At 35.5% G+C, this 15,394-nt stretch overlaps 1 protein-coding gene across 2 annotated transcripts in view; it reads right to left on the bottom strand.

Moving 5' to 3' along the window:
- The window catches only part of LOC139962700 (uncharacterized), a 110,089-nt gene extending 98,449 nt beyond the window's left edge, over positions 1-11,640 (bottom strand). Inside the window, exons 1-4 of one of the 2 annotated variants that reach the window (XM_071962896.1) lie at positions 11,255-11,640; positions 5,977-6,318; positions 3,838-3,897; positions 859-1,197 (exon numbers count right to left, since the gene is read on the bottom strand). In XM_071962896.1, the coding sequence (XP_071818997.1) occupies positions 859-1,197; positions 3,838-3,897; positions 5,977-6,318; positions 11,255-11,348 (835 nt within the window). In that variant the 5' untranslated portion in view covers positions 11,349-11,640. Of the gene's footprint in view, positions 1-858; positions 1,198-3,837; positions 3,898-5,976; positions 6,319-7,140; positions 7,235-11,254 lie in introns of those variants that run through there. The other variant, XM_071962897.1, reaches the window with a different exon arrangement.
- Positions 11,641-15,394: the final 3,754 nt, after the last annotated feature.

Genomic DNA, 15,394 nt, shown 5'->3' with positions numbered 1-15,394 from the left:
TTTGTGACTGTATCTTGTAACAGTAGAGTGAATGATGTCATCATATTTGTGATTGTATCTCGTAACAGTAGAGTGAATGATGTCATCATATCTGTGATTGTATCTTGTAACAGTAGAGTGAATGATGTCATCATATTTGTGACTGTATCTTGTAACAGTAGAGTGAATGATGTCATCATATTTATATCATATATTCAAATCAAATCCATCGTTATGACATCTCATACTACATACTGTTATCCATTTCAGAATAGAGAAAGGTTTAACCAGTTAAAGTACATTCAATCAATCATGCCTCGAATTGGATATAGTGAGATGAGGTTTTCAACCAAACATGTTAAGATAAGTGGTACTTAATCACTTTGTTCGACACAGGAATATCCCTTTAATAATATGTTATTGTTTAACCGTTTAAGTTGTATGTTTATTTTACAATATGAGTAAATATATGAAATATGGCAGACAAAATGTTACTACTTCAAAGTTAACATTATTTACACTTTAAATAATAAACACCTTTTAAGCTAAAGATCCAACGAAAAGTAAGTTTAGAACATACGCCATGGACTTTGTATCAAATGAGGCTATGTAAGATTGTTACACTGAACATGAAAATGTTACCAGTGTCAGATTAACTTCGATAATGCGTCAAGAAAATTGTAAAGTTTTGGTTTGACTATAATATATCAATCAGCGATAGCTTTCCTGTATATGAGACACATCCTATTATTACTGTATATTATATTATTATTAGACCTGTATATTAGACACATCCTATTAATACGTTGTTGTTATTCCTAAAATATTGATTGATTGACTGAGTGAGTGAGTGATTTATAAATTGTTCTATATACTTACCACTTAACGCCCCGAATTGCACTACAGTAATGTTTAGATGAAATCCTTGACCGACACCGCCTTCAGTAAAGAAACGTACACCTACTTCTCCCTTTGAGTAATACCTGCTACCTGCCTCATCACCATCAATCATCAAAGGTACTGCTCCTCGCTTTGGAATGTAGTCCGAAAGGAATAACTGAACATGATCGTTTCCCGTGCTAACGGACATCGACACAATAACGACTTCTAAGTAAAGGTTTTCGTTGGTATAAACCTTCCATTTTATATCGCTGTATGAAAAGTACTGACCAGAGTAGTTTTGCGAAGTGATAGAGACAGACTGGTTGATCTCAAGGGCTGCGGAACCAAAGAAGAACTTGAGGCGGCGCAACTAGTGACAACAATGTACATATTAAGTTACATACACACGATTATAAGGTGGGAGGGGTGTAGGGGAATTCTGGATTTCAAAGACTGATTTACGTAGTGACATGAACCTTTATGGAAGGACTTAAGGCGGTAAATTATTCTATAATGGAGGAAGTATGGCACAGTGTGATCCTTAAAGCCGACGACCATGTTGGATCCTCCCCCTGAACAAAAATAAACATTTTAACAGCTATACAACTGCTATACTCTATGCGGTTGACTCGGGTATAGTATATATACACAACTGGCGAGCCAGCGTCATCATCAATGTAACCCAGTGGCGTAGCCAGGATTTTTTCAGTGGGGGCGCCGGGGGCTTGACCATTTCCTGGGAGGGCATCTTGTTACTATCTAAGCTGAGCGCCACCATGAGTTGGGGCGCAGCGCCCCCCCCCCCAAATTTTTAGCTAAACGGCCTCCTCGATCGTTGGGAATGACACTTCCCAGGCCTTGTAAGCTCTAAAGTTTTCTCAACATCCTTTATTTTGAGATCCCATGTCTTGATATGGTCATGAAATAGTTTAGTGAAATAGAGAGAAAAAAACAGTCTGGTAAGTTACTTTGAAATACCATGACATATCTTTTGTGAGTTTGACACCGGCATCGACATTTTCGACAAATCTGCAAATTGCGCGTGGAAAATAAGGAAAGATTGACTGGGCATTCAGCCAAGTAACAAACTGAAATGACCGAACTATATGTCAAACTGACATCAAAGATTGCATCTGAAATATTATTAGAGTGATAGACTGATTGGCCGGTAGTTCTCAGCATAGTGTTGTCTCCTTTCTTGGAAATTTGGTTTTTAAGCGGTTTTAAGAGCATCAGTGTACGTCCCAGAAGTGAAAACCCGATTGAAAATGTAACAGACTATCGAGGCAATGACGCGAGCAATGATGTGAGAAACATGTGTATGATGTCAGCATTTTTTACCTTTTAACATCTTCTTTTGCATTCCAGTACCTGGAATCAGCGACATAGCCAGGAATTTGAAAGGGGGAACACTTTTTGCGATTGATATGGGGGATGGGTCTAAGGGGGGTGTGATATTTTTGAACAATTGAAGGTCCCTAGATGCGATCTGGTGCAATGTTTTGCCAGTTTCATCATTATCATATGATATCATATTATCAGCAGATTTTGTTTCCTGTTTGAATTCTTTTACATGTTCTTTTACATAATTTATCAGAAGGACAAACATAGTGCCCTTTTACAATATTTCCAGTGGGATGATTCTTGTTTATTGTCCAATGTCTGGACTTTAATACATTTGACGAATTTAACTGATGGACAATATAAACTTTCACATTTTGTAAGACAGCCCCCCTTAGGCCACTGCACATCTGCAGATGTGCAGTGGCCTAAAAACAAATATCGTTATCGCAGTGTATTAGCAGTGTAATAATTATTTATAGGAAGTGCGTATCACATAAGATTGCTAGCTTAGCTTCATAACATGCTGTTCGTGCAACAACTTAGGACGAATCATAGAAAGGATGAGAACGAACGTTGTCGACGTAGTTGTGCATACGGTTCGTGACACTCCATCGAGTGCGGTTAGGTAGGCAATATGTATTTTATTACGCAGTGGCCAACTGTAGACTTATAATAGGCTATAGGCTAAAGTTAGCTAGTTGCAGCTGCCAAACTAAGTAAGTATAGTTGAATCAGTAGGCCTGAAAGTTACTACGATTATAATCGAGCTAACGGAGCTGACGATTATTCAAGATCAAAAGAGCACTGGCAAAATACCATGTTAAACAAACAACAGTTTTTAACATTTTATTCGACACTGAGCAGTCGCTCCCCTGCTCCCCTGGCTACGTCCCTGCCTGGAAACCACCTATCTATAAGGGTATAGTATAGCTCACTAGCTTGTTTGATCAGTTAATGCGCACTGATGGTTACAAGATCCTGAATGGCTGTTTGTATTAGTATATATTTGTATGTTAGGGATTAGGGTTAGTGTTAACCATTTAGGTAAATTCTTGTAAACCTGTGCGCATCGACCCTGTTTTTTCTGTGGAGACACTACATGTAATTTTTTTTTCGACACCAAAAATCCCAGTGGGAGGGCGACTGGGGGCGAAAAGCTTTCATGGGGCTGTCGCCCCCCCCCCACGCCCCTTGGCTACGCCACTGATGTAACCTTAAAGGAGTATACTATAGAGATTTGGCATTTTTGACATGTAAATATCTGGACAACCGGAATAGCTATAAAACATAACTAATTCTGAAATCAAATCGTAAGTGTGAAAGCATATCAAGTCGATATCAACTCAAGCGCAGCTTTAATTCTGGGCAAGTGAGCAATGTTTAGTAGCATAAATGGAGATCCGTGGATCCGATGTGATCCCAAATTACGCATTCTCATATAATTAGTATATCAATGGTTGTTCCATTATTCTGTGTAGGATCCGTTCTTACACTTGGACTCATATATCACATATTTAATGCTCGAATGGTTTATTTCAAATGAACATATATATATAATTTGCATATTATACATTGCATATATGCACAATATTTTTCTTACAGTAATACTATAGCATATTGTATTATACTTACTACAATTCAGATAGACAGATAGACAGCCCACCTTGAAGTTGCAAATGTCGTCGCAATTGTCTGATCGTATGGGGGAAAGAAAGAATAAAATTAAATAAAGTTGTACTTTTCAAACGTGACTTTAATTATGTGAGATATTCGGTATATTACACGTAGACCTATTTGCTAACACGTGTAAATAATAAGCCAGAAAACTTAACACAAACTGTAAGAGAGTGAACATAGTTTCTTCCTGTCCTATTAGAATGGAGTGCCTCGTGTATATTTAGTAGGTAAGGTCATGACTTCTGCTGCGTCATCTGTTGGTTGCTTGATATAAAGAGCAGATCAAAGGTTCATTCGCATTCTTAATCTGCGTAGGTTCAGTGCCATGATAAATTATTAGCAATGCCTCAAGTTTCTATATTTTGTTCCGTATATACCAGGGTGTGGAAGCATGTTCACATGTAATATTATAGTGTTACCGTGTTAATTACTGCATTATTATGAGTGTATTATGCGTTAGGATTAGGATATACCAAAGAGGTACGTTTTAACTATATATGGTTAATGGAGTATTAAATGTACAGTGTAGACAAATTGTTAGAATTGTGTCTTTGAGGTTTGCACAGTATTTTCTAGTCTTTATGTGATACTATATTTTTACTGCTTGCGACTTATCGATTTTTTACATTATATGTATATTGTTCGTTAATTGAGAATTCAATATATATATATATATATATATATATATATGAAAATCGTAATGAGTTGGAAAATCAAGAACAGTGAAAAAACTTACAGCCTCCACCGGGATTCGAACCACGGGCATCCCGCTCTGTACGCGGACACCCTAACATATAATATATATATATATATATATATATATATATATATATATATATATATATATATATATATATATATATATATATATATATATATATATGTATATATATATATATATATATATATTGTAGTTTTCACAGATGCAATGAATACAGATCTATCAGCAGATCGCGTATAGGCATCTCCCCACATTTACCTATTGTGGTGTAGACTATTTGAGTCCTTGGTATGTGAAGGAGGGTCGAACGCTGCTGAAACACTATGGCGCCCTCTTTACTTGCTTGGTCTTGGTGGAGAGTAAAGTACCTGCAAAATCTTCAAGCGCGTCAAAAGTGGTCTAAGCCGCCCGTAACTTAGAGATAAATAACATATTTTGGTCAAGAACGAAGATTTGCCTAGATAGAAATGACCATTCGCCAGGGTTGTAGATGTTATTCAGGATGATGGTAACTGTCTACGAAAGGTATAGGTATGTGTGGCATTAAGTATACCTATAGATAATAAAGGCAAATGTAAGGGTAAAGTGACAGTGCTTGAGCGGCCGATACACAATTTGACAATACACAACATTGTTTTGGTAGAAAACTCGAATGTGTAGACTTGCTACGAGGGGCCATCAAGTGTTTGATATAGTTAAAGTTATGGTTAAAACGCATGTTCTGAAATTCATTTGTATTGTGTTTGTTGTGTTTTGACAAAATTTGTGTTTCTAAAATAATAATAATTGTGATTCCTTTGTATTTGATATTTCGTGTTTAAGTTTTAATCGGTGTCATTTCAATGGTATAGTAAATGAATTCAATTCATTTCGAGGGTCCATGTAAAAGAGGGAACACAGTTTCCTCTTGCCCTATTAAGAAAGTGTCTGGTCTATATTCAGTAGGTTTCTTGTCTTTATGTGATACTTTGTATATTTCTTACTGCTTGCGATTTTATCGAATCTTTACGTCATATATTTTTGTACTAAGTTAATTGAGAATTTAATATATATATTTATTGTAGTTTCACGGATCGTGCAATACAGATGCGACTTTATCTAGTCGAGGCCTTTGTATTCTTGCTCGCCTATCCGTCTCTCGGTACAAAACGGTCATACAAAGAAAGATAAATACACATAGCCATAACAGAAGACAAATAGAAAGTGTTAGATCATGCAGATATGATAAACTTTTACAAACTTTATGTATTGTACTTATTGACGAAAGGGAATATATCGTTACACTTCTATGTGTTAATGTGGATTCCTTCTTGAGACTTTGGACAAATTAACGTTGACAAACATTTAACGTAAGTGTTAGGGATGAATATTACCAATCGATGAAATGTCGAAGGCTGACACATTGACATGAAACCCTTGATGCTGTACAGAGGAATCTGACGTCATGAAGAGCCACATTTCGGGTGCACCAATGTAATATTCTCTGCCTTCATCATATGAACCAGACAAAGTGATGACGCTGGATTCTGGGACGTCAGGATTTAGTCCATAGCGAATATAAAGAAAGTCATAACCCTCTTCTAGTTCAAACTCTAGTAACTCTAACCGAAAACCATATTTCGCTATAAATGTCCAATTTTGGTTCAGATCCGATGGGTAATTGAAGGGAAATCCTGGAGACTTGATAATAACGGAGGCAGCTTCGTCCAAATTGTCTGTGAGAGAAATAGATTGAAATCTTGAACTTAAATTCTGACAGAAATGGCAATGGATGGGATGTTTTTCATACCGCATCTTTCCTACCAATGTGAATGCCATCTATACGGTGGTATTCAGTCTTGTCATAGGAAACGTTATTTGGGAAGTGGAATTAGGCTGTATGCTATGTTGTAAAGCATGAGATTTGGGTAAACGTCTGAATGGTAAGTCAATGCTACCTCTATTGAAAGGGAACACAACCCCAATTATTAACTTGAGCTAATATATATATATTATAAAGGACAACTCCCCCACAAAGCTAAGCAAAATATTGCTCCGTTTGGTAGATATCCTATTATAAATCGAGTCTGGGTGCAGTTATTTTGTAAATCTGTAATGTTATAGTGCCATCACTATAGTCATATGCTCATATTTAATTGGTAATAATGTTAACATCGGTGACATTGAAACCACTGCCATTATTTGGTTATGTTAAGAAAAATATATATTTTAGATTCAACTTTACAATACCCATCTCCATTATTGGAAAAATACATTGTAATAAATAAAGAAATAAATATAAAAAGAAAAACACATGTGGCTCGATAACGTCATACTTAGACTTGATCAAGTCATATCTCCCAAATGGAAAATTATTTTTCTTATTACTGTGAAATTGTTCATGACATTTATATCTATATATCTTATAGACCATTAATGACAGTATCGTTTGTGTCTCCTTATACGTCGTTCGTATGCAGGTAAATCTGCGCTAATTGGCTGGTCTCATCGATTCCAAAAACTTTAAAAAGTGACCTATTTAAGACACAATAACATACCATCTAAAGCGAATAGGTGACAGTCACGCGGTAAGACGCTAATAGAATTAAAGATTGAATGGAAGTGTAGAAGGAAGTATAAATCCAGAGCAAGTCGAACCTGAGACAAGACAGAATATAAAGTTATTTGTATCAAGTCTACTTTAAAACCAAGTTACAATTCGATTCCAAGTCTGAGCTCAAGCCTGAAAATCGACTATGATCCTTTTGAACCAGATTCACAAGTTCCCCTTTGTATTCGATTTCAATTTCTTTATTCCAGTATAAATTACAAAATTTATAAATAGGACACATAATAATGATACATAAAATACGTAAAAATGTACAATCATGAAAGTATGAACAAATATGAAATAAGATGGAGGATTAGAACTTTGAAAGTATAAAAGGATTAGAACAGAGATTCTAAGAACCCATTTTGAATATAAATGGCTGCTCTGTGGATAAATGAGTTCTTAAAAGCATAATTCTAAAAGTTGGCAAGATAGTAGGATGTCGTATTGTACTTGTTGCTTCTATTGCACAGAGAGATCAACTCAAGTGGGTGATCTTTAGAAGTATGCATATTCTTAGCTGGTCTTATGAATTCACTTTTAGCAACAGTGTTTACTTTACCAACCAGGCATTCATAGTCGAGATTAGATATATTTGAGCAGTATTTCAAGAAACTTCTGATTCTTTTCTTGTCCTTTTCAAGTAGAGATAAGTTGAAAACCTAATCTCTTACATTAAAATGAAAATAAGGAGTAATGTATGCCAACGTTGATACAACATAACACACCTTAGACATCATTTTAGATACATGGTTAGTAAAGGTTAACTTGGCGTCAATATCAACTCCTAGTCCTAAGTACATAGTATGAGATACCCGCTCAACAATGGAGCCTTGAACATAAGTTTTCTCATCCCTGGTCTGAATGAGACCTTGATGTTTAATGTTAATGTTCTCAAAAATGATTTCTTTAGATTTCTTAGGATTAAGAGGTTCTTCTGCTCACACAAATTGACCATATTATCAATACATGATTTATAGTCATTTTGGTTTTCAAGGTGTGTCCGCTTTGAAATGTTACGGGATTATTCTATGAATCCCCCACCTCCCAAACCCCTCTCTCTTCCGAAGCATCATTGATTCACATAATGATATCCATACATGATATATCAGAGGTATTTAATTGAAGGGTGACTTTATGCAGAATACTTTCATTGATACGTCATAGTCCAAGAAGAAAGATAAAATTGACATTAATGTTCTACTTTAAACCAGGCTAAATCTCTTCAATGCTACTTTCAAGCAAAATTGCTGATGACATCGGCTCCCCAGTGCAGGCTTCAGTGTTAATGTTAATCCGTGTTTGTAAATTGTGATCATTGTTTTGTAAATTGTGATAAGGAGTGTTAGCTCGGTGACAATTCAAAATGACAATTCACAATTCAAAATGATGGACGTTAAATATGAATCTAAGAGACTGACTTCGGTCAGCTTGCGGCTTTGATAAGCCAATGAGGCTTCTTCACGAGTGACTGCTTGCATGAGGATCTCAAATACATACATACATGACATAACTCAACCAAAACATGTTCTAATCTTTACCCTCAAGCGAACAACAGTTTCCCCTTGAGTATTGTGTTGTATCTGAGGAACTGAGCCAATAATATGTGTGTTAGTCTAAGTAGTACAGTCACTTTAATTAATGAGCCTCAGATGCCTAATGGGTCATCTCTCAAATATTATAAGTGGTACAACAGTGTTTTATTACGGTGTAAAAAGATTTCAAAATTCATCTTATGCCCACAGTCATTAAATTAAGTATATCTTGGACACGTATGCCTTTCCTATATTCATAGTATACAAATTGAGTCTTCGTCCAGTGCAAACAAATGAAGCATAATATCCCGACATACGGTACCTACTCGGATATCGTTGTAGTCAACCAATCTTTTGGTCCTGCGGAAACGTTCACAACACATTCAAATAAATTCTAAATAACTGGATTATTTGTTTTAATTAGATGTACAGAATATGCAGATGTAACATTAATCAGGCAATTTTATTTTCCAAAGTTGTATAAGCATACGAAATTACTAAACCTTTAGTGAAAAGTAAGTTATTTTGCATTTGGCTTAGAAACAATAGACATTTTGTTTTCCCACTTCCTTAAATCATATGCATGTATGCATACAATAGTCGCAAATGGACAGCTACCAAAAATGAAACGCTGGAATTGAGTTGACCTTGAAAACGACCACAATTTGATAATGCTGTCAAAAGCCGTCTAATATTAATGTACGGTATTACTTATGTAATTGTATTATGTAATTATATCACTTGCCGGCACTTGAGAGGATATGCAGTTTGGTTTCTCTCGACTCGGTTCAAGTAACATCCCCCCCCCCCCCCTCCTCCCATCCCACTCAAGCCTCCACCGAGATCAACACAATTGTAAACCAAAAGGAATGTACTCGAGTCAGAGTGCGGAATCGAGCACAGTCATGTAGGTTTATAAATGTATCTTGCCTGAGTAATGTTTGCCGAGTGCATGCCTTAATAAGACATGGTCATCATTATGCACAATAAATCTTCATTATTATATAGAATTTTATCTGTGCATTGTTTCCCTATGGTGCGTGATTGCATGGTTTGACACGCATTGTGATTAGTCCTTGAATATTGAAGTATTTACCCCTTCTATTTTCCTTTACTTATTATGCATGAAAATTGTGTACAGGTCAGTGTGAAATCTAATCAGCGGGGAATTAATCCGTAAAATTCGTTCTGATAGTTTCGGAATATCTTCGAGTCCATCTCGAATAGAATAGTAATTTAAAGCAACATTTGGAGCGATTGTTTGTGAAACGAAAACTGAAGAGAATTATGAATAGATAGGATGGACGGACGGACGGACGGACGGACGGACGGACGGACGGACGGACGGACGGACGGACGGACGGACGGACGGACGGACGGACGGACGGACGGACGGACGGACGGACGGACGGACGGACGGACGGACGGACGGACGGACGGACGGACGGACGGACGGACGGACGGACGGACGGACGGACGGACGGACGGACGGACGGACGGACGGACGGACGGACGGACGGACGGACGGACGGACGGACGGATGGATGGATGGATGGATGGATGGATGGATGGATGGATGGATGGATGGATGGATGGATGGATGGATGGATGGATGGATGGATGGATGGATGGATGGATGGATGGATGGATGGATGGACGGATATATATCGATCCATTTATGTCAATGTAACTCACTGTATTGCACTTGCTTTTCAAGTGATTCCTCAAAGGTTGAAAAAACTTTGGAAGACATTCCAGATATAAAAATTAACTGTCTAATTGGGTATTCTTAGCACCAGTTTGGTAAATTGGAAGCCATATAATTCCATAAAGTGTCACAAGCCCGCTAAAATTGATTATTGACGTCACAGTGAACAAATATAACAGTCGTTAATACAGCATTGATTCTTGTTCACATCAACGAACAATATTTAACTTCTTTGCTGACAACTAAAGCCGATATAGAAGTAAACCTGTTTATTCGAAAATTCAGGTATATAATTGACTAGCTTTAAAGTACCTCGTAAAAACGACTATACTGGTGTTGACTCCTTGCAAAACAAAGGTCTCCTTAGATCCTTTCCACTTTTAGCCAGCTTGAATCAAGACAACAAACTAAATTTAAATTCGGACAATAACGAAAAGAGACAAACAGACGCCAAAATAAAATTTGTTTGACTCAGAATAAAAAAAATACATATATGCAGTTACCATGCACACCTACACGATGTAAACAAAATTACGACTATTTTTCTTATTCTTTTCTAATCTTATTTTAAAAGAGAAAAGATGGGGCTAGAATGCCTGCAAAATCGCACCAGTGACTGAGAGTGAAACTAGTATAGTGAATGCTCATTGTTGTTTATATTCTTGTAAAATACAGTACCAGAGATATGTTGACAAACTTTTGTACTGAATTGACTTTTACAATTGGTCTGCTCATTACCGTCCACATATAAAACATAGGCCCAATTTCTTCACAAATAATCTAAAGTAAAAACTTACAAAGCAATTTAGATGACTTACATGAAAAGTCTTCTGCAGCTGAAAGTACCGGTATGTCATTCGAATATATTCGGCAAATCGAGATAAAGTAAAACAACACTTGAAACGAAGACATCTCGACGGCGACTAAACTACATTATCCACAAAAACAACAATATATCTCCAACACTTCAGTATGGTGTGTTTCCTGTCATAACGGACAATCACTATTACTTACAGAAAGGCTGGTTATTCGTTGCTTATTAATTTGTTATGGACAGTATAGGTGGACTTACGAAACAATACACTGATGAACAAAAAAAAATATGATTCTCTGTTCAGTTCAGACGACAGTGAACAAAAATCTTCTCAAAATGATTGCCTCTGATACTATTTCCCAAATCTTCTACTGAGGTTTACAAAAATCGTTCATCCTTCTAACTTCACAGGCAAACTATGAAACATTACTCAGTAAACGTACATAGTAAACGTAATTCGAAGAAAATTTCTCGTCGAATTACAGAAGCCTTGGTGCTCCATTTAAGAGACACTGGTTTCGTTTGCTTATTAATTACGTCCGTCATAGGTAAGCACTTTAAGCGTAAAGTATCGTTAGTTTGTCGCATGACGGAGTAATTCCTGTTAATTGTTAATACTTGCCCAGTACCAGCCCAACGTAGTTATTCGAGGTCATATAGTACGAAAGCCTATAAGGGGCATGCAAATAAAATGATTACTTTCTTGTAATAAATGATAAATTTGTTACTATCCGTTAAAAGTTTGGATGACAACAAGTTAATAATGTGTAATAAAAAAATACCAATTTGTTATAAAAAAAAGGGTAATCAAACATGAGTACTAAATAATTATTATTATATATATATATATATATATATATATATATATATATATATATATATATATATATATATATATATGTGCGTGTGTGTGTGTGTGTGTATATAATTTCTTAGAAATAATGGACCTTCGAATTATTCCCCTACATCTGTGGAATCTTACATAAGAGAACAAAAGTGAAAGATAATTCTTGTTTAGGTTTGGACACGTGTGACCATTGTTAGATTTTCTAGCGTTATTCGAGCACAATACTTGAGTTGGTTTTAAAATTCATTTGTTCGTATGTGGAAGTCAATTAATTGATTTTACAGCACAAGATGGACAACCAACAGCTTGGACATATTAACTATCCTTTAATCAACAGGATTATCACTGTTACGCGTGGATGGGTTTGTTTAGCTCATCGAGTCACGTCCATGGTGAGAAGGACATACATAAGTCCATTATATAATATACATGTGGCACCTGCCTCCATGCCATACAAACGTTATCTTAAACCGTTTATAGCTCCATGCTTAAACGTAGGCACCAGGTCGGGCTATGTTTACTTAGGTCTTTGTTGATATTTGTGTCAAGAGATGAATAAATTATGATTATGAAATCTTGTCGCTTGGTCCCTTGTGACTCTTGTGTTGAATTTGATGGAACTTTTGTGGAGAAACCAGAGCTGTGCTAATTTATTAATTTACTTATGTAAAGTATTATTATTAATATTGCGTGACGTTACCGGCCATCTGTCAAATCATAATGGTAGCTTTAATAGCCATCTGTCGATTTTATATATAAGTACATACGTAAGCTCGTTTACTAACAGTTGTTTACATAATTACTAGCGGAAATCAAGGGGAATGTATTTCAAGAATGATCTATCTTGACAAAAAACATAAAGCATATCAGCACAATTTAACAATTAATTTTAAATAGTTCTGAATCCTGAAGTAAAAGTTTACCTTGAACTTTCTGGTAATATGTTCATTGTTGTTACAGCTCAGTGTAGGTGTGTGTATTGGTATCGATAGTCAGGTGTGGCACTGGAGACATTATTGCACGACAGGACCTGTTCTTTGAGGTATTTATTCAAATGAGAATATATTATTTGTAATACCATATTCCTCGGTCCCTCATGATTGAACCCGGACCCGCCGCATGCCTGCCCCCTCCCCCATCCTCCTCCCACCCCACTCACAAATCACAATCAAAACTTACTGCCTTTCGAGTCGCAACTTCTTTGAGTATTTGTGAGAGATAATCGTACATTTAAATTAGAAAAAGGGAGTTAATTCTTCGTCTTGATTTTAGTCCTTTTAGTGGGCACTTTTAATATGATACTCGTGCACTATAAACGAACGACGATATTATCTCTACCAACAAATGAATGGAATTAACACTAAAAGCTTCCAAATTATCAGCCTATTGAAGTGAAGAACTCTTGATAAAGAATACCTTCGAAATAAAGAGCTTAAACGATGGGAAACTTCAAATTGCTATTACTATGCTCATTAAGGGTGAATGAACGGTCACGTGTGTTAGTTACCTATAGTTAGTTATAGTTAGTTACCGGTTCGATTCCCCGCCGACAGCAATGTGTGTCGTCTGGCAAGGGTGTTGTTCAATAACAACTTCCCGACATGGACGTTAAATGGATGTGTGCCGAGAGATTGGCTTCGGTCAGCTTGCGAGTCTACAAGCCTCCATGGCTTCTTTCGCGAGTTCCTGCTTGCGGGAAGATCACATATACATACATACATACATACATACATATATATATATATATTTATATATATATATATATATATATATATATATATATATATATATATATATATGTATATATATATATACGTATATATATATATATTTATATATATATATATATATATATATATATATATATATAGTGGAAAAAATTGCAAAGTTTGCAAGTGCTAATAAAAAAAAGAAACATATATATATATATATATATATATATATATATATATATATATATATATTTATATATATATATATATATATATATATATTTTTTTTTCCACTATATATATATATATAGTGGAAAAAATTGCAAAGTTTGCAAGTGCTAATAAAGAAAAGAAACACGACGTTTCGGGTATAAACCCTTTAACAAATTCTTTTCTCGGATTCATCCGAGAATAGACTTATTTTCGGACTTGGCACCTTATCCCCTTATGGTTTAAACTCCAAATTCGATCTGTTGTAAGTCCTTTCACTCTGCTACTTTTCGCTTATTTCATGTGTGTGCATTGGACCATTTTATCTTTCTTCGTTCGCTGTTTACAGTTTCTGTAGTGTTTTTGCTCACTTTGTTAAAGGGTTTATACCCGAAACGTCGTGTTTCTTTTCTTTATTAGCACTTGCAAACTTTGCAATTTTTTCCACTAGAATTCTCAGTGCTACGCAGAACATTGCCTATATATATGTATATATATATATATATATATATATATATATATATATATATATACATATATTTACATATATATATTTACATATATATATATATATATATATACCGGTATATATACCGGTATGTATATATATATATATATATATATATACGTAGCAAGTCGTATATTATTTTATGCATGTCATATAATAAACTGTACTGTGCTTGAAAACCACTTGTAATATCCCGTTTCTATTGTATTTTCACTAAAGGTGCTTTGAAGCTTGCCACGACATTACCGGATAGAGGGACACTTCGCATAAGGAAGTAGTCCCAATTGGCTGAGATCCATTCACACTGTTAAATATCTCTGTATAAACTCCGATAAACTGTACATGGTAGAGCACAATAGGATGAATTACTTGTGGGTTTCATAAGTACCTCTTTCTAATCTAGCTCAAGCACAAGGGCCATGATCTCGAAGTTGACACCATTTAAAGCAATTATACTATATTTGAAGAAGAGAGTAAGTGGATTAAAGCAAATTCTGAAGATCGCTCAGTTGAAGAAACTTTATTTACGAATCTGTTATTACAATATTTGAAAATTGTATTGGTGATAAATGTTACTGTGGTAAACGTAACTCCTCTCTTTTTCTTGCGGATCATACTATCCAAAGGAATTTTAGATACCAAACAAACCATAATTGATGCCAGTTTATCCACCAAAGAAGGGATTGGATGTAAAATGATAATTCTAGTCGTACTATACAAAAATGTGTATTATTTAGCTGCAATAGATAGCCTATGTATACAAATTAAATTGAGGATTTCAATCCAACCATAAAGTGTATTATTTAGCTGCAATAGATAGCCTATACATACAATTTAAATTGAGGAGTTCCATCCATTCACGTTTAC

This window comes from Apostichopus japonicus, chromosome 21, assembly GCF_037975245.1.
Source record: "Apostichopus japonicus isolate 1M-3 chromosome 21, ASM3797524v1, whole genome shotgun sequence".
In the NCBI taxonomy this organism is placed as follows: domain Eukaryota; kingdom Metazoa; phylum Echinodermata; class Holothuroidea; order Aspidochirotida; family Stichopodidae; genus Apostichopus; species Apostichopus japonicus.
This window is presented reverse-complemented; position numbering and strand designations above follow the sequence as displayed.